This window comes from Podarcis filfolensis (genome assembly GCF_964270895.1).
Source record: "Podarcis filfolensis genome assembly, chromosome: 3".
Classification (NCBI taxonomy): Eukaryota; Metazoa; Chordata; class Lepidosauria; order Squamata; family Lacertidae; genus Podarcis; species Podarcis filfolensis.
The window spans coordinates 27788672-27814173 of record NC_139606.1 but is presented as its reverse complement, the minus strand read 5'-3'; the positions used below and the strand labels follow the sequence as shown (position 1 = coordinate 27814173).

Genomic DNA, 25502 nt, shown 5'->3' with positions numbered 1-25502 from the left:
GTACAGTCGTGCGGCTACTTATGTATCCCTCTGGATATGGAATCTTCGGGTTATGGCCATGGTAAACCTGGAAGTGTATACTTCTGGGTTTCACCGCACACGCATGTGCAGAAGTGCTCAATCGTGCCTCGCGCGTGCGCAGAAGCATGCCTCTATTTACATAATTTTCAGGGTGCGAACGGACCCCCAGAACGAATTAAGGTTGTATCCGGAGGGTACACTATGTTCTATAGCCATAAAGTTCATTACTACTTCTTTCTTTTAAATATCTTCCTTCCTCTCTTATCCTCTCACCCCAGGATCCCAAGGCCTAGTAATCTTCAGGATTTATTTTTTGTCAAAACTAAGATGTTTTGTACATTCTACTCTAAACTGATATGCTGTGGGGGAGGGGAGACAAGATTGATGCTATCCTCGAAAACAGGATAGGTTTCTAGGAGAGTTGCCCTAACTATGGAAAGTAATGTATCCAGACATGTAGCATTCCTAAGGGAAATAAGCTTCCCCCCCCCCCTCTTCTTTTTTAAAGGGCATCGGGGTGGATCTATGAGCAGTGTAATGGAAAAGCTCCAGAGATCCTCTAAAAAGAAAATCTCACCATGCTTCAAGTGTTTTAAAAATTAGGATGTCAGTAGCTCAGTAGAACTCCCTGAAGATATGCACATGAGCACAGAGACATGTAGCAGAGAAGAAATATCATGGCCCTTGCTACAGAAACAAGAGCAAACTGAAATACAGCTTGCTCCATCTGGAAAGAGAAAGAAAAAGAAATGTGAGCCTCATTGCTCATATTGCCAAACTGCTACACTGGAAAATAAGCAGCCTCTGGGAGACCCAAGATGTTTTAAATGGCAAATGCTGCTTGCGTAACTTTCTGTAAACCTGTATCAGCCATCAGTGTTCCTAAACTGTGTTTCATCGCAAATCAATAAAGGATATCACAAAATGCATCCCATCACCACGGCATGGAACACAAATGTTGCAATCCAAACCCACACCTAGCTGTCCCATTTATTTGCCCATAATGGATAAGTAAGGTTTTTGCAGTTTCAGGAGCTATATTTGGACTTTTAATGCTTTCTTGGCAGAATGGTCCCTGAGCCCCACCCCAAAGTATTTGTTTTCTGCAGAGCAGACAATATTTTTGCATCAGGACATAGTTTCATGATGCAACATTATGCAGGCTGTATGGACACACTGAAACATATTTATAGATAACTCATTTGCTTCCCATCTCTCAAAAACCATTAGGATTTAGCTTGACAATGTAAAAAAAAAATGTTCTCTGATGTTTCAAAATGGATCATGGTCAGCTTTAAGCGGGATGAGGCAGGTGGGTGAGGGAAAAGCCAATATTTCTCTAAGCCAGTTAATTTTGTATGTATGTTTGCCATTATGAAAACACAAGTGACATTCATTTCTGATTCCTTTATATTAAACCATTGCCTTCCCTAAATACCTGCCTGCATCAAACAAGCACGCAACTCCTGCATATTATGTAGGCACTTGTAAAAATGTCAGAGCAAATTATACAGATTCTTTCAGTTCCCCGAGGCTAGCTTGTTATTAACATTTAACACTGACTTCTCCTGGAAATACTTACAAAGGGTGTACAGGTGCCTTGCTGGAAGTGTGCACAGATGTCTTGTGTGCTTTGGAAATCACTGTTGTATATATAATAATAATAATAATTTATTATTTATACCCCGTCCATCTGGCTGGGCTTCCCCAGCCACTCTGGGCAGCTTCCAAAAAAATATTAATATACTGTAATACATCAAACATTAAACGCTTCCCTAAACAGGGCTGCCTTCAGATGTCTTCTAAAAGTCCGGTAGTTATTGTTCTCTTTGACATCTGGTGGGAGGGCGTTCCACAGGGAGGGCGCCACCACCAAGAAGGCCCTCTGCCTGGTTCCCTGTAACTTGGCTTCTTGCAGTGAGGGAACCACCAGAAGGCCTTTGATGCTGGATCTGTGTCCGGGCTGAACGATGGGGGTGGAGACGCTCCTTCAGGTATACAAGTCTCCCAAATCTTAATTTAGCTTGTTGGCTTCACCTCTTCATTTAAGTACAAATTCTGGACTTTCTTTTCCCATTAATAATTTTAAAAATGGCGCATTTATGATAATGAGTGCCTTCGCTGGATTTTATTCATCCATTCAGTATTGCGTTTTCAAGTTTCAAAGGCTGCTCCTAATCTTCTTAAGCATTCTGATGAAAATTTCAGCATACTTAATACAGAACAAAGCAGAGCGGTCTAAAAAACAACGAAGTTGAGCACCACCTATAATAATAATAATAATAATTTATTATTTATACCCCGCCCATCTGGCTGGGCCTCCCCAGCCACTCTGGGCGGCTTCCATAGAAACCAAAAATACACTAAAATATCACACGTTAAAAACTTCCCTGAACAGGGCTGCCTTAAGATGTCTTCTGAATGTCAGGTAGTTATTTATCGCTTTGACATCTCGTGGGAGGGCGTTCCACAGTGAATATGCCACAGAATACAAGTTCTCTCCATAAGGATGGTGCAAATAATGGTGCTTTTTAGATAAGCTTTCAGCCACCAGTACAGTCTTCACCTCAGATGCAGCTCTGCACACAGAATGCTGCCTTTTCTTCTCCAAACAAGCTTTTGGAAGATGCATCCTATTGGGATTGGTGGTGATTGGCACTTAGCCAGCACAAAATCTCAAGCATGTGAGGATTAATTAGTATTGCAAAGACACCTTGAAGATAAAGTGAGCACAGTGTACATGCTCAAAGGCTACTGTTATATTTTTTAAAAAAACAACAAAACACACACCATGATTAATAACAATTGGAAATTTCAACTGCACTCTCAGCAAATATTAAAGTATGGGTTTTCTTTGTGTTAAATAAGATTTTTAATGGAGGTTGCTAGTACTTCAAAGAGGGCTTGAGGCACGTAGAAATTCTTTCAAACAGAATCCAAATCTGAAATGCAGAAAATTCATCAGTAGTGCTTTCTATAAAATAATAATAATATATAAGCATCCATTATTAGCTTAACCCTACACCAGGGGTCAGCAAACTTTTTCAGCAGCGGGCTGGTCCACTGTCCCTCAGACCTTGTGGTGGGGCGGGCTATATTTTGAAGGGGGAAAATGAACGAATTCCTATGCCCCACAAATAACTCAGAGTGCATTTTAAATAAAAGCACACATTCTACTCATGTAAAAACACCAGGCAGGCCCCACAAATAACCCAGAGATGCATTTTAAATAAAAGGACGCATTCTACTCATGTAAAAACACGCTGATTCCCGGACCATCCGCGGGCCGGATTTAGAAGGCAATTGGGCCTTAGTTTGCCCCCGGGCCTTAGTTTGCCTACCCATGCCCTAAACGCTGAAAAACAGCTCTTGCTGAGCATTTAAAAGACATGAGAGACTGATGGTCACATCAGGGTTTCAGTTCTCTTGGCTGTAGTGAACAACCCTGGCAACACTTCAGTGCCAAGTTCTCCATCTTGTGCCGGTGGCCCCAGGGTAGGGAGTCACATCTGGCAGCCTAGAGCAGGGGTGAGCAACCTGCAGGCCATCTGGATATTGCTGAATCATAGCTTCCATCTTATTTAGAAAGAAACTCTGGGTTATGCAGTTTGGGTAAGAGCAAAGGGAGAATATTAGAGCATTAGCAAAGGTATCTGCAGAACTCAGGAATGTCAGCAGCATAACAAATGATCAAGTGTAATGCTTGGGCTAAAAAGGTTTGTTATGGGGAAGAATGCCCTCACGATCCAAGTGTGACTTCCAAACTAGTTGGAGATTTATCACTAATAATAATAATAATAATAATAATAATAATAATAATAATACAACCAGGCACTGGTAAACAGTGGCAGAGAGATTTGTGCAAGACTGGCAGAAGAGAAGGATGGGAAGGGACAGGAATGTGGACCCAGGTCACATGCTATGCCCAGTGGACCCGACTGGTTCTCATGTTCGATTGTTCAAGATAACAAGGAATTCATTGCAACCTGCATCTTATTTAGTAGAACAGATAGGTAAAGCACAGATGCCTTGAGCTACTCTACTTACATGTAAGGAAAATGTGTGATAAAATAGTGGGTGCCTACCCCATGGTAAAATAAGCCTTTAAAGGCATACTTTAAATACACTGATCATATAAGGTAAAGGACCCCTGGATGGTTAAGTCCAGTCAAAGGCAACTATGGGGTGCAGCGCTCACCTCACTTCAGGCTGAGGGAGCCAGCGTTTGTCTGCAGACAGCCTTTCCGAGTCATGTGGTCAGCATGACTAAACTGCTTCTGGCACAAGACACCATGACTAGTGCCAGAGCGTATGGAAACGTCGTTTACCTTCCCGCTAAAATGATACCTATTTATCTACTTGCACTGGTGTGCTTTTGAACTGCTAGGTTAGCAGAAGCTGGTACAGAGCAACAGGAGCTCACCACCATCGAGCGGATTCGATTATATATAACCAGTGTTTCCCAAACTTGGGTCTCCAGCTGTTTTTGAACTGCAGTTCCCATCATCCCTGATCACTGGTACTGCTCTCTAGGGATGATGGGTGCTGTGCTCCAAAAACAGTTGGAGACCCAAGTTTGGGAAACACTTCTATATACTGTGACACTGGTTCCCAAACTCCCCCCCCCCCAAAGTGTTAGATGTTGTATGGTTTTCCACTCTAGTTTCACAGACACACAGCTGACCAGTTTGGGAACTCTGGTCCTATAATGTTCAATTCGCAGATGCCGAAATGGATGATTGCACATTCTAAAAATGCTGAAGCCAGCGCAGAAATTGTGACTCATAACATAATCTAATTGCCTGACCTTACTCCTTTTACAGTCACACACACCAGTGAGGTAACCAATTAGCCTCTTCCTGCAACATGATCTGACCATACTTCTCAAAGGTAAGCTGAATGTATGTTGGACAACTGATCGGATTTCACAATTCCACAGTTTCTGTGTGCTTGGCATGGATGTGAAAGGGTGCAGAGATACACTAGAGAAAACAGAAAACCTCCTATTTCTTATGCAGGGGGAGGCCTACTGACTACAGTAAGTCTGTCCTGGAGTAAGTACCTCGTGGATTATAAAGCTCTTTGCGGAAGGGGGAAATGAAGAGAAAATGATCCTTGGGAAACTGTGGGACAGAATAGCATGTTAATGAGCATCTGTCATTTCTCCGTGAAACAAAATAATGTGAAAGTATTTGTGTGCATTGTGAAGGTAAGCTATGGGAAAGAAAACCAGTTAACTTCAGAAATGACCCTTAGAAAAACGAGCTCTTCCTCGTCTGGTTGAACAAGCACCCAATCCAAAAAAAGAGAGCAAACACTTAGTTCCATTAGGTCCGTTTTGCCCTAAGCTACTATATGAGAGAAATATATTGCTTTCCCAATTTTGCTCATATTTAATTCTATTAATATCTAAGAAATGGTAATAGGCCATCTCATCTCATACTGCATTTCCTCTGGATTTCTGAAGGTACACTTTTCTTCTCAAAGCCACCTGGTAGAGGATGAACTCTAAAATGCTAAAATGTTTTTTCAAAGGCAGGTGGCATCTCAATTCTTTTTCTCTTTAACTTATCTTGGTAGAATCTTGCTTTCTGACCTAGGGACTGAGTGGGATTGTGGTCCCCCTCTAGGGTACATTTTCAGGAAAATGTTCAGATCATAACCAAAAGAGCTACCTGGCAGCTTAAGAATCCCAAAGTCATTATTATTATTTTCTTGTCACCAGAATCCACATGCTCATCTTTAGCAATGTTTGGTTCAGGCTGGGATTTTGGGAACTGACTGCTGGTAGCTGTTACACCATTCTTCCTTCTTTATCTTAGAATGCAGCATGTAAAAAGTAGCTACTCGGTGAATAAAATGCCTGATACGAATCTATTAACCAAACAGCAACTAGCGCTGTTCAAATCTAGTTCTGTATGGCAGAATATAACTCCTCTCTGTTCCATCTTACTTGCTTCTGGATGCAAGAGATTATCTGTCAGAGTCTGTGCATGCTGATTTTGCTTCATATTTAAACAGTGTGTGAAAGCATGATCAAACAGCAGCATCAAGAGCGAAAACAAATGCAGCTCGTTGCAGATGAGAGACTAAAGCTGAATTAACACAGCAATTTCATCAGAGTAATTGGCAGAGATATGTACACGCATGCACGCACACAACCCAACAGACTCTTCCCCAAAACTATGCACAAATTGCCTTCTCTGTTTGTGAAAGCTGCACAAACAATGTGGGCAAGTCTCAGAGCAGGACATCCTAAAAAATACCTGAAGCTAGGCTCCCCATCAGACTGCACCACATCTTAATGCAAGCGGAGGTTTCTATGCTTCAAGCTCCTCACATACTAGAAATATCCTGCCCATGGAAAGTTAGCATATCAGAGAGAAGAGCCTGGTGTGCCAGATTTCTATGTGCAGGAAATGTATTTATGGACCCACCCACCCCCATTTCTAAAGAAGGGTCCAACCTATTTAGCACAGTTATACATGACAGCTTGTTGGCATCCGTCAGTCTCAAGGGACAGTGGAGTGCCCTTGGGGGGGTGAAGTCAAACCACTGCATTAGCACCCCCAAAGTGACTTACCCACCAGAGTGTAAGCCTGGTCAGTGTGTGCGGAGGTCCTGGGCTGCCCAGATGACAAGATCTCCCCCTCCCTCCCAAATGTGGTCCAAAGGAAAGCAGAGCAATGCATTTGGCACCAGCTTGGCTATAGGGCTTGCCAGAAGGAGGCGTCCAAGGCGCCATCCAACCATCTTAGCGACTCCACTCTGGATTTGTGTAGGATTTACCACCCCTTGGCCTTTTCTTCTCCCGAAGATATCCCACAAGGTTTAAGGTCAGAGTTTTCCTTCTCCTAGATGGGCTACCTTCCCAAGTTGATGGCAGCACATTTTCTGTAACTCTAGAAAATAAATGTCATTTACGATAATTTATCTGGAGGGCCCCCAGTGAACTGCTACTGCATCCTGCAATAAACAGGACACAACTGGATAGCTCTTTTCCAAAATTCTCAGGATTTTATTTTTAAATAGCTTACAGGTTCCTTGTGTTTATTTTTTTGGATAGGATTCTTGTTTAAACTAATCTAAAAGATTTGTTTTGTCTGCGACTGAGCTAGATATTTCGTCATTAACGACGTGGTGATGTATCTGGCTCTGATCACAAAACTGACGGTTATCAGTCAGAAGAGAGCCTATGTTTGAACTAGGTTGGAGTGAAATGCATACATCACTGAGCAAGGACTCTTATGCCGTTACACTTTAGCAGTTTTATCATCATCAAGATTAATTGACCGTTCACTGGAGGGACTATAAAAAATGAAAATATATCCTCATTTCCTTTTATACTCACACCAGTAAGGGGTCTTTAATCTAACTGGCTAATTGGTGACTCATATGTTTATTTCCCCCCCACACACACTAATTTAATATTATCAGAATGTGACCTACATAATGGATATGAAGAATGTTATTTTTTCACACACATTCTCTAGGGAAGTTCCAGAGGCTATCAAAACAGTTTGCAGCATATTATTCAAAGTTTGCATCTTGGAATAGTGTTCCTGTACTATGTGGGACAGCTGCAAATCCCCATGGGAAAAGATTTTGGGCATCACATAGCAGAACAGTCTCTCAGAGATGTGCTCTCCCAAGCCCACATTCACAGTATGTTCACACTCTTGTCTCAGGTCACATCCACAGAATGGAAGATAGCAGGATCCACGCCCCACGCCCCCAGGATGTGCTTTACAGGGAGCTGGCTTCAGGCACCAGACCAACTCTGCATTACAAATATTTCTGCAAACATGACGTGAAAGCTGGCAACCTCAACTCCACCATGTGAGAATCCCTTGCATATGACCGCAGTGCATGGAGACAGTCAGGTTCATCATCCATAGCAATGACCAGAGGAGAAATGACCACTGGGAGGAGCGCAGAGAGAGAAAAAAACGTCACAGTGCATCTGCAGCAGCTCAACCAGACACCTTCATCTGCCCCAGCTGCAACAAAACATTCTCTCCTGTATCGGTCTCTGCGGCCACAGCAGGCGCTGTAAGCTTCCAACAGGGCACACTGGGTCTTAGTAATTATGGCATCCTTTTCGAAGTGCTCACAGACTGTCTGTTTAATTATCTGTTCTGGGACCTTTCCTGGTATTAATGTCGAGCTGACCGGTTGGTAGTTATCTAGGTCTTCTCCCCCACCCCCTTGAAGATGTAATCTGTCTACAGATTAAATACACAAGCTCATTAAGTACCCTAAAGTGCAGCTCATCAGGCCCTGGAGATTTGAATTCATTTAACATAGCTAGGTGTTCCCTTGCCACCTCTTTTCCTATCATGGGCTGCAGCTCCCTCGTTGCATCATTTATTCTGTTACCACCAGGTTGTGTACTGCTTTCCTTTTTGGGTGAAGGCGGAAGACTATATACCATTGCATTACCTGGGGGGGGGGAGGCATTCCAAACTTCCCGCTGGAACTCAATTCCACAGCTAACAATGCTTCAAAACAGTTTAATATGCCACTGTGAGCCCTCTTTTCAAAATCAATTTCAGAAATCACTGGGAGCTGTTCTGATAAATTATTTCTCCTGGGAACCAAAACTTCTTGTCCTGTTTCCCTAGATCTGTAGTAATTACTGGAGAGATGTAGTAAGCATTAATGCTTCACCAGAAGTATTTGTCTTCTCAATGAATTGCTAAAAGGAATTTCAGACAACATGGCGACATATTTCATATATTTAAGAAAATTTGCATACCGCGTGATCGTAATAAATTCTCCAACTGGTTTACAATAAATATTAAAATCGGAAATAAAAACTGCTACCCAATAAAAGCATTTTGAAATAATTAATTAACATTAAAATATATTAAAGAAGAAGAAGAAAAGGAGTTTGGATTTGATATCCCGCCTTTCACTCCCTTTAAGGAGTCTCAAAGCAGCTAACATTCTCCTTTCCCTTCCTCCCCCACACAAACACTCTGTGAGGTGAGTGGGGCTGAGAGACTTCAAAGAAGTGTGACTAGCCCAAGGTCACCCAGCAGCTGCATGTGGAGGAGCGGAGACACGAACCGGTTCCCCAGATTACGAGACTACCGCTCTTAACCACTACACCACACTGGCTCTCAGCATATGTCTTAATGGACTTACCTAACAAAAATGCTTCAAACAGGTACAGTGAGGACAGCAGTGTTGCCAGCCAATGGAACTCCCTATCGACATCAGGCTGGCACCTTTGCTGCCATACTCAAAGTTCAATTTCTTACAACTGCAGAACAAGACTTGCGTGGCACCTGTAATACTGCCAGCACCACAGATACGCCAACCAATCACCTAGGACAGCAGTTCTCAACCTGTGGGTCCCTAGATGCTGTTGGACTACAACTCCCATCATCCATAGCTAGCAAGGCCAGAGCTCAGGGATGATGGGAGTTGTAGTCCAACATCTGGGGACCCACAGGTTGAGAACCACTGACCTAGGAGGAGCTAGCCAGACTGTACTTCTTAAGGCACATTATGACACAAGGCAAGCTGGTAAACCCTTTGTAATTTATCTGAACGTGTCAGTGAGAATGCTTGGCACCCCAGAATAGAGCTGCTTTGCTGGAAACTCGTTTTCCTGAGAGCACGTGGAAGTTAAGTTTTATTAAGAGCTCATCTGATACAAAATGTTTCCATAATGAAATATCACGAAGCCGTAATCACCACCACACTTAAATCATTTGAACTGAGCCAACCCCAACTCCTGAAAAAAATTCTGTAAATCTGTATAAAGGTGTTAGTTTGATGTGTACGTTTACCTTATTTGGTGGGCGGCGTTGCAGCCAGGCCCTCGGTCCTGTGTCATCCGGCCCTGGCTTCCTGCCATTGCCTCCCTGTGCTGTTGGCGCTGCTCCAACCATTCTCCAACCGAGCTTCTCCAACCATTCAGCGCCGAAGGGGGGCATGTCCACAGGGAATTTAAACTCCAGCACAGCAAGGTCAACTGGCCTCTTTTATTGTGAACCAATCAGTACACTAATTTTGGCAGCTGATGGCAAGCAAAAAGGTTTGGGTAAAGCAGGGAGCACGAGATCAGGCAAGCTCCTGCTTTTGAGTGGGTTCCAGCAGCAGGTGGAAACATTTTAGTCTTGCCAAGATGATGCCAATGCTTCAAGATACGCAAGGTATTTTGAAATGGCTGGTTTTAAGTTTCGTCAAGCTAGGTATGTTGGTATTTCCTGTTGTATACTTTGTGTTAAGCTGTAAACCACCCTGTGACCTTGTGCTGAAGGGAAGGCTACAAATACAGTGGTACCTCGGTTTACGAACTTAATCCGTTCCGGACATCCGTTCTTAAACCGAAACCGTTCTGAAACCGAGGTGCGCTTTCCCTAATGAGGCCTCCCACCGCTGGTGCCGTTCCACTGTTCGGATTCCGTTCTTAGACCGAGGTAAAGTTCTCAAACCGGGACACTACTTCCAGTTTTGCGGAGTTTGTAAACTAAATCGTTCTTAAACCAAACTATTCTTAAACCAAGGTACCGCTGTACTGAAAAGAAATATATCAGATAATAAAACAAACAGGTGACTGCTGACTAACAAAGAAACAGATGCAGGACATGGAACACCAGAGGTAAGGAAATGTTGCTACAGGTTGCTCATTATGTGCAGCTCCAAACTATTATTGCCAAATTAATCACCTCCATATGCTCAGGCCCAGTTTTTAGCCTCAAACACACCAAGGTCAATCAGTGATAATATATATATATAGTCCTTGCATTCCACTTCAGTTTTCCCATTCAGATTCCATCCCAGAATGTAGATGCTAATGTCAGGTGAGACTGCTTTTGAGCCAACTGAGCTCTATAGATAATTCATAATCTTGTTTATCTCTGCTACCTTGTCAGAAAGTCCTTCTTCACCTACAATGACTCCCAACAGCATTATCTAGCTGCAAGGACTACTCCACTGATGTGTCAATAGCTTTCCCACATTTACTTTGCCAATAAATTGATATTTGAAAACAGCAACTGCATGCTCAGCTTTTTCATAAGTGCTGTTAAAGGATATCCAGAATGCACACAAAAGGGTATCCTTCTTACAGAATGGAAGCGTTTTCGCTTTATTAATGTTTAATTATTGTAAGGCTTTTTTATAGTTTTAATAAACACGTCACTAAGTGTGAGACGACCTTATAAATTAGAGACCCTGCTACATTATTTGTTTCTCATGAGTGTGTGTATGTGTTTGATTTGAGAAGTTCAAACTTGTCTGAAGGGTGGAAAATAAAAATATAAGTGCTTCTACAGGCCTACTATTGTAACTGTTATCAGACTAGCTTTTAACTTGTAGGTTTTAATTATGCTTTATATTGATTTTTAATTCCTTTATGAAAAACAACACCAATAGTTAGGATTTTACAAAATGTTTAAGAGTCTGGAATTAAATAGAACATCTGCAAAATTACAGTTACAAAATGTCTGCAAAATTAAATGCAAAACTGCATTCTATTTCAAAGGGAATTTGCAAAATCAAAAATTAAGGTGGCGGGGGCGGAAGAAGTCCTTGCTATACAGTTGTACCTTGGTTGTCGAACGCCTTGGTACTCGGATGTTTTGGCTCCAGAACGCCGCAAACCCGGAAGTGAGTGTTCCAGGTTGCGAACGTTTTTTGGAAGCTGAATGTCCAACACAGCTTCTGATTGAGTGCAGGAAGCTCCTGCAGCCAATTGGAAGCTGTGCCTTGCTTTTCGAACTGTTTCGGGAGTCAAACGGACTCCCGGAACAGCATAATAATAGTAATTTATTATTTGTACCCCGCCCATCTGGCTGGGTTTCCCCAGCCATTCTGGGCGACTTCCACAGAGACCAAAAAGTTCGACAAGCAAGGTATGACTGTATTCAGTAAGTGCTTGCCAATTTGTTCTAAATTTATATTGTTTTTATTTTTATATCTCACACAATGAGCTAAGCTGGCTATTGATTTGGTCTCCCCTGAGACTGCAAAGTGTAGAAATATAAAATAAATAAATAATATGTTTTATTTACAAATGAGGAAACAAAACAGAAGATGCCAATCAGCATGTGTTATACCAAAAGCTTCACTTTGCTTGGTCAGCAAGGCAACGTTTTTCATCTCCTGGCTTACTCCCTGACACAAGCTTTCACTGATTCATATATTACTGCCAAGCTAACCCTGACTTTGGACCTCATACACATGAGCAGTCTGAGAAAGCCTAAAGACATTGTTCAATACAGAAAACAATATTGTGGAGCCAGGTCTAGAAGGAAAAAGTGCATTTTGGAGATAGAGAAGCTTTGTCCCAAACATTAGATTTCTGTAAGAGCCAAGGTAGTATACTTATATATTTTCACATTCATAATTTGATGCAGGGGTGCCAACTTGAATAAAATATTGGGGGGGCAACCCAAGTATGTCCCACCTCTCATAATGGATAACAACATGTGGTGTGTGCACGCCATTTGAATGGCAATGTCCATTAACTTGGGGGGGGGAGGTGCCTCAAATATTTTATTGGGGGGATGCGAAGGGATCTAAGCTCCAAGGAGTTGGCTTCTATGATCTGAAGCCATAAAAGTGGTATACAACAAGATAAAAATGAGATGAAACACACACACACCAAAAAAACCAACTTCTAAAAATAACAAAACCATTTCTATAGACGTCCAAAACATGACTGGGCCACAACTCACGAAAAATGCCTTCTGAAACAAAAGTGTGTTTCGTAGGTATCTAAACAACACTATTGTTATGTACTGAGTTGAATATGATCCAAACTGCAGCAGTCTGATTGGTCCTAGAACAATAGGATCCAAAAGGCAGCAGTCTGATTGGTCCTAGAACAATAGGATTCAGAATGCAGCAGTCTGATTGGTCCTAGAACAATGCAGCAGTATGATTGGTTGGCAGGAACCACCCAATCATGCTCCAGATAGAAGTGAATCCACAACCTGACTGGCTTACAGTAGAATTCCGGAATTAGCCAATCATGTGCAGCCCATTGTGTAAATAATGTATATAAAGCAGATGCTTTGAGGGGACTTTCATTCATTCCTCCTCATCACTATGAGCTGAATAAAGAGCATGAAATCACTTTGCGACTCTGAGTATATTTCAACTATGTTAGGCGCCTGTCTAAATTTTGCTGGTAACTGGTTTCAAGCTTGGAGTTACTAATGCTAGGGCCCAAAACAGCCAAGCTATCTCGGCATAGGAATGGCTCTGGTTGTCCTACACCCAAAGCTGTTAAGAGGCACTCCTAAGTAACCTGGGTATGCAAACCACCCACCCACACGTTTTCCCTGATGTCTACTCGATTCTGATGGAGTTAACTACAAAAGTAAGCAGCATCTTGGGACCGCAGCAGTCTTATTCCTGATTCAGTCACAATTTTTATGTGAAAATGATGCCCTCCAAGTAAAAAGCGCAGCTACTAGCTTGTCTCACCCTCCTTCCTTCTGGCACTGCTCTTAGATATTCTCCTTTCAGGGGGAATAATCAGCAAGAAAGAGCTAGACTGTGTGAAGTATTGAGTCTGGCTCTGTCTCCTAGGCATTATCTAATGAAACATGGTGGCCACTCGCTTTATTCTGCAGATACCAAGGACATTTTGACAGACAAGCTTGAGAAATAAATAGTTTCAAAAGCTGTTCACATCTGTAGTCTTGAGCCTGTTGTTTCTCATCTAGGATTTGGCTAGCTCTGCATCAAATATTTGTATTTCATTTGGAGGGGGTGGGGAGAGAGCTACAAGTTCAAAAATAATGAACTTCGTTAAAAAATGACAAGGAGAAAAAACACTAGGGCTTATCATTCGGGAAAATATGGGTAGAAAACTGTATCTGCTCTCTGTGGATAAAACAACAGATAATTCACGTTATTTGAACAGAAGTCTGTCTCTTACTGATACGAATGCCAGGCTGCTACTGTACTTCAGATGCAGTTTAGTAATTGCATATACCAGCAAATATGTTTTGTTATCAGACTTGAGAGATTTTGGTTTTGGGATTTTTTTTAAAAAACACCCTTGGTGAGCTATATTTGGATGACCACAAATCAAGGCTGGTATTTTTTTATTTAACAGAGGTGAAGTTCTTTCGTTTTCCAAGAGATTGTGGCTTACTTTAAAATTTCTCTGCTCTGTTGTGAGTCAAACTGAATTGTTCCTAAAACATATTCTGTTCTTTTAGAAATGCCATCAAACTGCGGCAAAGGGATCAGCATGCCATTCTACTTTAGTGTTTGAATGTTATTACTTCATTCTACCAAATTTAATCATCAAACTCATTCATCTCATGAGATGGTAATTTTCGTGCAAGTGCAATTATATTTCACAGCAGGACAGCTGATTAGGCAGACAGAAAAAAATAATTCATCAGGAAATTATAAAAAGAATTAATCGTCAACAACTTGGATAGTGAAAATCGCTGCATGCTGCAGTTTTGCTAAATATTTTAAGACCTTCATTCTCACCATACCTTAATGGGGAGCAGTATATATTCACCAACAAATAAGGAAAACATAACCCGTAATTAAAGTTTACATTTCTATTTGTGCTGGAAAGATGGCACTCTTTAAATATATTTAAATGATAGTGATGGTACCTCCAGTGATAAACAAGATGTTTCATGAGCTCCAACATTAAAATCCTTAAAAAAAGGAAAAAATGGCATTACACAAAACACTGCTACTAGTTCATATTTTACTGTCATATTTCATACAGATTTAACTGCCATGCAGTACACCCTCAGTACTTAAAATACAAATGACAATGTTTCAGTGACTAGGGCTAGACTAGTGCCATCCTAAAATACACCCATAATTGTTTTAAGCATAAGACAACACTTATGAAAATCAGTTCTATGGGCCATTCCCTACATCTTTATACTAAATCACTAGCAATGATTAAGCAATATCTGTATCTATAGTTAAAATTTAGATTTAGTAACTGGAATGTAGGAAATTTATACAAATTGTGTGCGAGACACAATGAGTATATACTGTACCTTTGTAACAGATGGCAAGGTGTTCAAAATAGCCCCCTCAGTTGTAATCATATGCATCAAAATCTTCGTTTTTCTTATCGTAAGACGGCTTTTTTGTATCTAATTTTCTCGAATCTTCGTTTGCTTCTTCATTTTGATCTAAAAATTAGATAAGTGTTTATTCAAATATGAAAGCCAGCTTCACATTGGTCTTGCAGTTAACAGTGTCTCTCCTCTGAACTCAGTGCTTCCGAGTATTGACTAAACTGTATTTCTCGATAACTGTAAATGCAATAAACTAACATGAAGATTATTTCACAACACAAGTACCTCTATAAGTAAAAGGTGCATACGCCTTCAGCTGGTTTCAGGCAATAGGAGCCTTGCTTGCTACCATCCAAAACTATATTTTTTCTATGAGAACAGCACCGGACTTTGCGAGTTTCTTTGGAAACTTTTTGCAGCCAATATCCACTTTATGTATGTAGCTTGTAAGTACAACTGGGCAGGGTGGGGGGCACAAACAGCCTTACATGAATGGAAAGTTCTCAGACTCCAAGCCACACCCTTGCTTCAGAGTAGTGCCACTTAGTTCCTACCACTGACTTGAGACTTCAGAGACCCCCATCATCACTGTGACCCTCTGTACAGCATAAATACCACATTGGTGTTAGGATTCCTTAGCCTGTCTTCCCTACCTTTCTTACCCATCTTTCCTCTAATGTTAGAACTGTTGCCCCAGACTCTCCTGACCACTCTTGTACAGCATTTCTATTACTGCTATGGTACCTCCATTCCCAAACTCCCAACTAGTACCTCACTCTAAACTCCTCTTTTTCTCCCACTGGACACCTTCTTTCTCCATGTGGCTGTGGTGAGAGCACTGGGCGGCCAGCTGCTTTTGCCCAGTCCTGCATGCTCCCACCCCTCTCCGTCCATGTACTGCTGGCTGGCTAGGAAGCTTTACAGTGCAGAGTTTGACATCACTGGAAGGACAGATTGTGAAGCTGAGGCCCCAATACTTTGGCCACCTCATGAGAAGAGAAGACTCCCTGGAAAAGACCCTGATGTTGGGAAAGATGGAGGGCACAAGGAGAAGGGGACAGCAGAGGACGAGATGGCTGGATAGTGTTCTCGAAGCTACCAGCATGAGTTTGACCAAACTGCAGGAGGCAGTGGAAGACAGCTCTGGTCCATGGGGTCACAAAGAGTCGGACACGACTAAACGATTAAACACCCACAGACTCCTTGAAGGATCAAGGGAGCCCTGATGAGACTTCCACAGAGGTTAAAACCCCATTACCTTGAAGTAGCTAATGGCTGTAGAAGACATCAGCCCATCTAACTGGCCAGGAGTCATCATTGGGGAAGGGCTCCGGTCAGTATCTACCTAGCCCTGCTGTAAAACTCAGCCAGTTACTTCAAGGCCTTGCTGATGCAATGTGGCCTCAGCTGTTAAGAGCACTGTCTGTGGTCCTGAACTGACACACATTCATCTCCAAGGAACTTCTGACCTTCCCTTGCTTGGGTTACCATCCCAAGAAGAGGGGACAGATCAAAAGGGCAAGAAATGCAAGACAGTACTTACAAAGTAGATCAAAGGCCACCAGAAGAAGGAAAGTAGTAATTCACAAGAAAACGAAGGCCCTATTTCAGCCTTTCTCAACCTGTGGGTCCCCAGATGTTGTTGAACTACAACTCCCATCACCCCTAGCTAGCAAGGCCAGAGCTCAGGGATGATAGGAGTTGTAGTCCAACAACATCTGGGGACTCACAGATTGAGAACTGCTGCCCTATATGCTCCTCTCATAAAAATAACCCTCTGGGTAGACAAAAGCATTTGGATTTAACTATTGTATATATCTACACAGCAATTCTCATCCTTTAATACTATAGATTTGGAATGGGTAGAGTCTTACGTTACGAATCATTTCACTCATTCCGTGAGAAAATATTTTGGATGAATATTTTGAAAAATGGCGGACAAAAAATACCTCCTTCCCCCGACTTTACATGTCTAGTTGTAAACAAAACTTCAGGGGGGGGAAGTCCCACATTATATTTAGGCATCCAGGAGGACGTGAGGAAGAGACAAGGAAAAGCTGAATTAAATAAATTTCCCTGTTGTACTCAAGCTTAGCAATATTTTTAATTATTTTATTATTTAAACAATTTATATGCTACTTAATTATAGTCGTCTCTAAGTGGTGTTCAAGGAACTCAATACAATGCAAATAAATATCAGTTAAAATTAGAAATTGAGTTATTGATTTGTTCCTTTGTATTCTGCCTTTGCTCCAGACAACCCGTAATGGCTTTAGGGGTTGCTTGTGCGTAAATAGCCGCCGCTCTGGGCTAGGTTGGCTGGTTAAACCATTTCTCGCTGGACTGCTGTAATGGCCTTAGGGGTTACTTATGCGTAAACAGCCGCCGCTCTGGGCTAGGTTGGCTGGTTAAACCATTTCTCGCTGGACAGCCATCCACTCCGTGGCTGTTCAGTCACTGGCAGAATCCGTCAGTGGGCGTTTCTTAAACCTTATCCAACATAAAAGTTGTTTGACGCCCAGTCTCCTCCTACTCTCCCTGCGCGGAAGTCTTCTGCGCAGGGAGGGCGTGGGTAGCGGAGGACCTGTGCTCTCCCCGCTGGTGTCCAGTGAAGAGTCCCGGAGCCTGCTCTCTGCTTCCCCCATTGGCCCCCCTCTATCCCTGGTGTACCGCTGATTTTCTTTCCCAACAGGAGACTTGCCTCTCTCCCTGCTTGGCCCCTCTCCAGCATCGTTGTGGGGCCTCGCCTCCTCCTCTAGTTCCGATGGCAGTTCCCTGACACAACCTAATGGTGGTGTAGATGGTGTGTTAATCAATTTTAACTCTTAGGATTGTGGTGAGGATAATTTTGGTTGGGAGACAGCTGCTGACTCAAGATCACCAGAGACAAGAGAATTCATGATCCTGTTAACAGTGTGTCTACAGTGTGATGTCAGCTTCATGCAATGCCTAGTAAAAATTACCCTACGCCCTGACAACACTGTGGATTTCCTTGATTCCAATCACTGGCCATTTTTTGGCAGAGAAAAACTGCACAACAATATCAATACATGGGATAAGTTGTGTTACATGCCATAGCAGGGCACTGATTTTCAGTTGTGGTTTTTTTAAAGAAGTCTGCTTCTACCTAGAAATTCATGACTGAACAACCTAGGTCTCTGTAGGTTGGTTGTCAATGGGACTGGGGATTTTAATACAGTACTACATTATTCCGTTCACATCTCTAACCTACAAACAGCCACTACCCGTCGGCCTATGCGGTCTCCCATTTCATTTGCTACACACCTTCCAGCATGTTCAACAAATGAGGCAGAATCCTTCAACTGACGGCTCATTCATTATAAAATGCTAATTCATTCCCAGATTATTGTTAATACCTTTTTTTGCTGAACATCTCTGCGATCCCTTAGAGGGGGAAATGTAATCCCATAATCAAAATCATTATAGCAGCACACATAGGCAAGAACGGTCGATACCCTCTCCCATCTATGCTTAAAAATTAGCAAACTTGCATGCTAGTGTATAAGTATATGTAATTTGTAGTTAAGCCCCATGCCTTTTAAGTGGACTTTGAAGTACACACAGAATGCAGCCTTGGAAACATCTGCGCACAACACCCTGGGTGTGGCAAAGCTTTCTTTTCTTTTTATTTAGCTGCAATTTGCCCCAAGGCCTGGGGATGACAGAAGCTAGAAAGTGAGATGAAATAAATAATAAATCCATGATCCAATGGGTGGAAGCGTGAGAGCTCAGTGAAAGAAGGCATATGCCTATCAGGAGGAAGGTTTGGGGGTTTTTACGCATAATCACATTCCTGGAAATGACATAATCATTATTGCTGAAGTTTGCAGCCTGAGGCAGACCTGAAATGTTTCTACAACATGGTGACGGAAATGAAAATAGGATGTTCTGATGGAAAGCGTTAGGAAAACACAGTACTGCAGCTTCATCTGCAATATAAACAAAATAATACAGAGGACTTACCCTCCTAGCTTCTATAATTATACCTTTTCACTATTGGAAGTAATTGAAAGCACAATGGATTTTTTCTTCTTCTCATTACATTCATAATACTCAGTTATCTACCTAAAGTTAATCAACCAAGAAATGAAAACTATGTGTGAGAGGAAGAGTAAATAGGCTATTGTCATTATTACACGGATTCTAACATAGTGAGGGTTCGTGCATTACAAAATTAACTTTAGGGTATTTTAGCATCTCTGCCTAAGCCAGCAGACCAAACATGCCGATTACCAACACTAGAGATATTTCAAGGAATGCAATGAATTTTGGGGGTAGGGAGCAGGAGGAAGAAAATGGAGACTTCTACTCAGAAAAGTAAACGTTATGCACTACAATATATTCTGAGCTGATCTATTTATTATACCCGTATTTAATTCGACACACTAGAAGCAAAAAAAAATCAAACGAAATAAGAGGGGAGAAGCTGTTGTGTACCATTATTAGTCAGAAGTCCAGAGTGCTAGCTAGGTGTCCAATCTGGCTGGCACCCCAAGCACACCCTTTAAGCTCCTTCAAGTTTGCTCTACAGGTGCCTGTGCAAAGCCGTACAGAGAAAGCAGGTCTGGTGTAAACTAGCTATTCTCATTAACAGGAGGCAAAGTATCTGGAAGGGAAAGAGTTCCAAATGAATGCTAATTCCTAACTCCAAACCAGATCGATTTGCCAACTCCCGTAGTTTGATTTGGCCATCAGTGAGAGCAGTGTCATTTTTTTCTAGGAAAAGAGGTGCCAAAACTCACCATGAACACCTTCCCTTGTTCTCTTATAATGGCAATGGCGCCCACCTGAGAGGTGCTGGAACTGAGTTTCCAGCAAGTTTCGGCTGAAACAAAACCCATGAGAGAGAGAACAAAGCAACTTCCCCAATGAGCACAGTCTTCACTTGAAAGTTATCAATAACAGTTGGAATCACTGAATCATAGAGTTGCAGAGTTGGGTGGGACCAAGGTTGTAGCATATGCATAGCAGCATCCCATTTCTGCTCTGGCAGACAGCACAGCGCATTCTCCCTGTATGTGGCAACTCACCATCCTGGCTGATGGCTTTTACATCTCCAGTTGCATCATTCTGCATCAGCTGTTGTTCTGGCATGTTGACAGAGTCCGCTTGGTCCTCTGGCTGATCACTATGTCCTGTCTTCTCATTGGGTACAAGGTGTGATGGTTCATCTTCTTCCTGCATCTCCCTCCTCTTAGGTACAAGTTGTGCTGGTGCGTCTTGTCCCTCCATTTCTGGGGAACCAATGCTGTCTGTATCTCCCTCATTTTCTTTACTGTCCATTCTGGTAGAGGGACTCTGTGGCACTTCAGCTACAGGGGGTGGTTGAGTGGTGCCACCGACATTACTTGTGTGGCTGTCAGTTCCTACCATAGACCCAGCACTTCCAGCTAATAAAGTCTCATCACCTGTGAACAAAAAATGTAACTGTAAATGAAATGGAGGTCCAGGTAATGAGGAAGTAAGAGCTAAGTGGTGCAGTGATGCAAGGTTCTGCAGCCCTCATCTCACTAGGTCATGATGATCAAGGACTGATGTTACCCATTAGCCCTACTGATGTTCTTTATGTATGTGCCAAATTTTTATAAAACTTTAAAATCTTTAACATATAAATTCCAGATTTCAAATTTGCTATAGATTTCTCTTTAAACTTTGACTTCCCACCTTTCCCTGCATGCTGTTCTTAATCCCATCCTATTTGCATACTGCATTCTAATAAAAGTTTCTCCTAAGATGTATCTTCTATTTCATATGTTATCATTTTTCTTCCGCTGCTCGTATTGCAAATCCTGCTTGCCATTTCATCCATGTATGATATCTTTTTCAGATATTCATCCTTCCATGAACAGTCCGTCACAATGGTTTCCTATTTTTTGCTGTTAGTTCCACCAGTTCTGCAAGGTCTATTAGTCTTTCTGATGTTCTTGATCCTCCTGTAATATTGAGGTACGGAATTCTAGATGAATCAAACAAAGCTTTCTTGAGCCAGTTCCAAGTGCCCCTACTATGCAATGGTGCCCAGATTCATCCAGGAAAAAATGACAAATGGGTAACTAATTATCCAGTGTGCCACTGCTCTCAAACAGAGCATAGCTTGAGCTCCTTGGATTTCTCTAAGCGTGGTACTCTTTTTGGTATGAAACTAATGGATGGGCTGGATACAAATGTCTCAAGTGAAGAGCTTCTGCTGGTTTTTGTTTCTTTTGCTAAGACAGGATATACCACCTCTTGGGCATATTCATAGTTCGGAAGACCAGGAGACACAATTGCTGCTTGCTAGCACTGAAATCCAACAGCCGTATGCTCTTCATCTTCAGCAGTTTCAACTCCAGGCATTCAGTAAGACAAGCAACTTTCATGCATGAAGGTTTGCAAAGTTGTAATGGCACAGAGAAGTGTTATCGAGCGCGTTGAGACGGCACAAGCGTAGGTCAGAGATCACCCCTGAAAGACCACGTGACTATTTTATAAACTGGCACATGGATAAACATCCATTCCAAAATCATCCATCATTAGGTGGTGTAGTTGCATCCAACAGCTCATCCACTGCTGCTCTGAGATGTGTTCATTTGAATGGTAAGGAGATAACTATATCGGGTGATCCACCTCACAGTGTCCCATAATAAGAAATGTATCACACATGCTGTATTTTCCACAAGGATGTAATCTCTGCAGTAGTGCAGGTACTAGACCCATAGCTTCAAATTGCCAAGTGTTGCACGTTCTGGAATACACAATGTTGTAACATGGACTCAGCTTCCCTCTGCTGTTGAATAAAGGATGTAAGTGAAGTCCTTGAGTATATTTGTCCAATCAGCAATAACATCGCCCATGTTTCACACTCCAGTTTATCTATTTTTTATATTTATCTAGTCAGTTAGTTTTGACATTGTCTTCTCACTGCATTGTAGCATTACAAGTCCTGGCACATCTTGACTTCATCATCAGCATCAACCGATTCTAAACTACTTATATCTGGGATGTGGGGTGGAGTGGGAGAATACAGTCTTCCTATGAGGTGATGCCCTAATGTAGTGATGGCCAAACTTGGTCCTCCAGCTGTTTTAGGACTACAACTCCCATAATCCTTAGCTAACAGGACCAGTGGTCAGGGATGATGGGAACTGTAGTCCCAAAACAGCTGGAGGGTGTAGGAATGATCGCTGGGTGCGGAGCAGCCTCAGCTGCCTGCACGCGTGACCTTGGGGTGCAGGGAACACTCCTCCTCACAGATAAAGCCGCAGCTGTCTGAACATCTTCCCCTCTGTCTAACCTTTTGCAGTCTCAGTAGTTTGCGGTGTCCTGTCTGTGACCTTTGTCTCTGAGGTCTTTGTCTCCTTCGTCATACACTGTGCAAGGGGGAAATGACACAGTGGAAACAGGTGCCAGAATAGCTTTGTACTACCCCACGATCTCGGGGCTGGAAGATGTGTAAAGCCCAAAATGTATCTGCCTGGGTTTGCATATTGTGTCAATAAAAAGAGCCTCCACAGAGCTGTCCAGCAGCTTGCTTGCAGCTCACCTGTGCGCTGCTCACCTGCATTATCAACTCCTTCCTCATGTCCTTCACTTCAGGAGGGCCAAGTTTAGCCATCACTGCCCTAATGCATCAACAACTATTGTTGGTTTGGCACAGCTTTTTGCAGGGAGAATGCTGGCTGAGCAATGTGCTGCTGGTTGTAAGCTCACCACTATGCAATTCATGTTGATACCATGTTGTATATTCATGACTGACGGTGAAGAAAATAACTGGTTAATAACCACTGAGCATTTACAGTCGCAATGCTTTGTCATGAGAATCCTGACATCCTACCTATGCTTCTTTCATATTTGATACGCTGGCTCATCGGGAACTGAAGATGACAATGGATATACAACATTGCTTCTCACCCAGGCAATTTGGTAATCAAAGAAATATCACCATATGTCAAAGACGGGACATAGAGACAGTGAGCAAATTTCCGTGACTCAACTTCTACAGTGGTGGTACTCATTGCTGTGCCATGGCTATGTGCTTGCAGGCCAAGGCTTCGTGCTTCCCTCTGTCCCCACTGTTCAGGGAGGGCAGAAGCAAGACAACAAAAAGCAAAAGGAATGCCAGAGGTCTGGTTGAGTCTCCAGTGACTACTATCAAGGGAATGCATTGCCAGGATAGACTAACTCTTGGGTTTTCAGTTTCCTTTCAGCTGCTTGCTTTCAGTGAACTGCATTGTTATGCAGCCTGACTTCTTATATATGTGTTTCCCCCTGCAAATATATATGATAGATTTCTCTCACACAAAAAATACACCAAAGGTACCTCACGCAAAGGGAAAAGAATCTGCATTAGACCATATGCTTAAAACCAAGACATTTGCGAAAATGTAGACTTCTAGCCATCTAGCATTACCCAAATGAATTTCTCAGGCTTTTGTAGTCCAGAAGCTACAGCAGCTTTTCAATGAAAAGCCAGTTAATGAATATAACTTCACCAAAAAAGATAGTATTCATGTGTAAGGAGAAAATGCATAACTCTGTAGCTTCCCAGCTGACAAAACGAGTCTATGACAGGACAAAGATAATAGTTCTCAAGAATGAATGAATTGGCTGGCGTTAAGACTCATGTTGAATAGGTTACCATACTTTGCTGGAAAATATTTCGTAAGAAACAACCAACATTTAATGCTGTCAGAATATGGATTCACTCACAAGTGCAAATCTTTCTTTCTTTTTTTAAGCTGTAAAGATGAACTGCTGAGACAGCTTGTTTAAATCAAGAGGCTGTAAGTATTTTTCTGGCTCACTGTTGCAAATATGAGAAGCACTCTCTCGGGAGTTTACCTAAATTATCCGGTTAGTTATTTAATGTTAGTTACTCACTTTTCCTTTATCAAAACTTTAGGAGTAATGGGAGGAAGCCCTGCACTGGAAAGCATTACAAACCTATAGTTTTGTGTTGTATAAAGGGCCCATAGACCTATCTGAAGCAGCCCCCACCTCCACGCATGACATTTCACGGTGCCATGCACATACTATGAGCTACCACCTCCAATTTTTAGTTTTGACTTGCTGTAGATAAGCATGGCAAAGATCCACACACAGCCGGTCAGAGGGATTAAAGCCTGCCTCCTTCCTGTTAGCATTTGTACTTTATTTGTTATAAAATGTATTTTACAAAGAAGAAATTGTTCAAGGGGGAAAGGAAACATATGTAATGTAACAGCTGCAAAGCTTTTCGACTGGCAGGCTAAACCAGGTGAGAGTAGCTGATGGGTCTCAAACCCTCAGGGACGAATGCAAAGATGAGATCCAGCAGATTGAGTGGACAAGACCAGTAGTGGGTCCAATGGTTAATGGTTTCTGAACGTGCTTTAAAGCAAAGTGAGGGGCAGATAGGGCTTGTCAACCTGGGAAGGTATCCCATTTAGGAGAAGGAAAACCCTGATCCTAAACCTCCACAGCCTATCTTCAGGAGAAGAAAAGGCTCAGGAGTAAGCCCTACACCATGGGTAGGCAACCTAAGGCCTGGGAGCCGGTGCCAGCCTAATCGCTTTCTAAATCCAGACTGTGGACAGTCTGGGAATCAGCGTGTTTTTACATGAGTAGAATGTGTCCTTTTCTTTAAAATGCATCTCTGGGTTATTTGTGGGTCATAGGAATTCGTTCTTCTTCTTTTTTTCAAAATATAGTCCGGCCCCCCACAAGGTCTGAGAGACAGTGGGCCGGCCCCCTGTTGAAGAAGTTTGCTGACCCCTGCCCTACACAAATCCAGCATGGAGTCCCAAGAGAGTTGGATGGCACATTGCACGCCTCCTTCCGGCAACTCCTGCAGCCAAGCTGGTGCCAAACGTATTGCTTTCCTTTCCTTTGGACCACATCAGCGAGACTGGGGGGCAAGGAGGTCTTGTCGTCTGGGCAGTCCAGGACTGCTACACACTGCTTGCGCTCCAGGGAGCTCGCTTCGGTGTTGCTAACGCAGTGGCTTGCTTTCACCCCCGGAAGCACACTCCATTGTCTCTTGAGACAGATGCCAATATAAAAATATAAATCGTTCAGAAAGTTAGAGAACAATATGAGATACAGGCAGCCCCCTGTGTACATGAAGGTTACGTTCCAAGGTACTGCATGCGTTGGCGGAATCACGTATAAGTGAAAAAGTGAGCAAACATCCCATCCTGCCTCTGCCTTGCTTTTAGTGATGTTTCATTGGTATTGTTATGATGTTTCTGAGTCACTTCCAGGTTTGGCACGATACACCTATACACGATTGTGCACATATCAAATGCATGTAAAAGGGGGGTTGCCTGTATAGTCTAGGCATATTGATTTATCAGCCAAAAAATGAAGAGAGGAAAGGAAAGGAAAATAACAGTGAGATTTAAGGCACAAGCCCACAGCCAAGATCCACCAGCTACGGGGTTTTATGATTTGGTGGAAGCCTTGCTAGTG

General features: G+C 42.5%; 1 protein-coding gene across 5 annotated transcripts in view; it reads right to left on the bottom strand.

Moving 5' to 3' along the window:
- Nucleotides 1-2498: 2498 nt before the first annotated feature.
- Nucleotides 2499-25502, bottom strand: part of DCDC2C (doublecortin domain containing 2C) — a 55638-nt gene continuing 32634 nt past the window's right edge. Inside the window, exons 12-15 of one of the 5 annotated variants that reach the window (XR_014546473.1) lie at nt 20105-20482; nt 15030-15167; nt 14628-14672; nt 2499-2963 (exon numbers count right to left, since the gene is read on the bottom strand). Coding sequence is in view for 3 of the 5 variants with exons in the window: in XM_083607292.1 (XP_083463418.1) it covers nt 15067-15167; nt 20105-20482 (479 nt within the window). In the remaining 2 variants the exon portion in view is untranslated. Of the gene's footprint in view, nt 2964-9940; nt 10052-14555; nt 14673-15029; nt 15168-20104; nt 20483-25502 lie in introns of those variants that run through there. The other 4 variants (XR_014546474.1, XM_083607292.1, XM_083607291.1 and 1 more) reach the window with 4 other exon arrangements.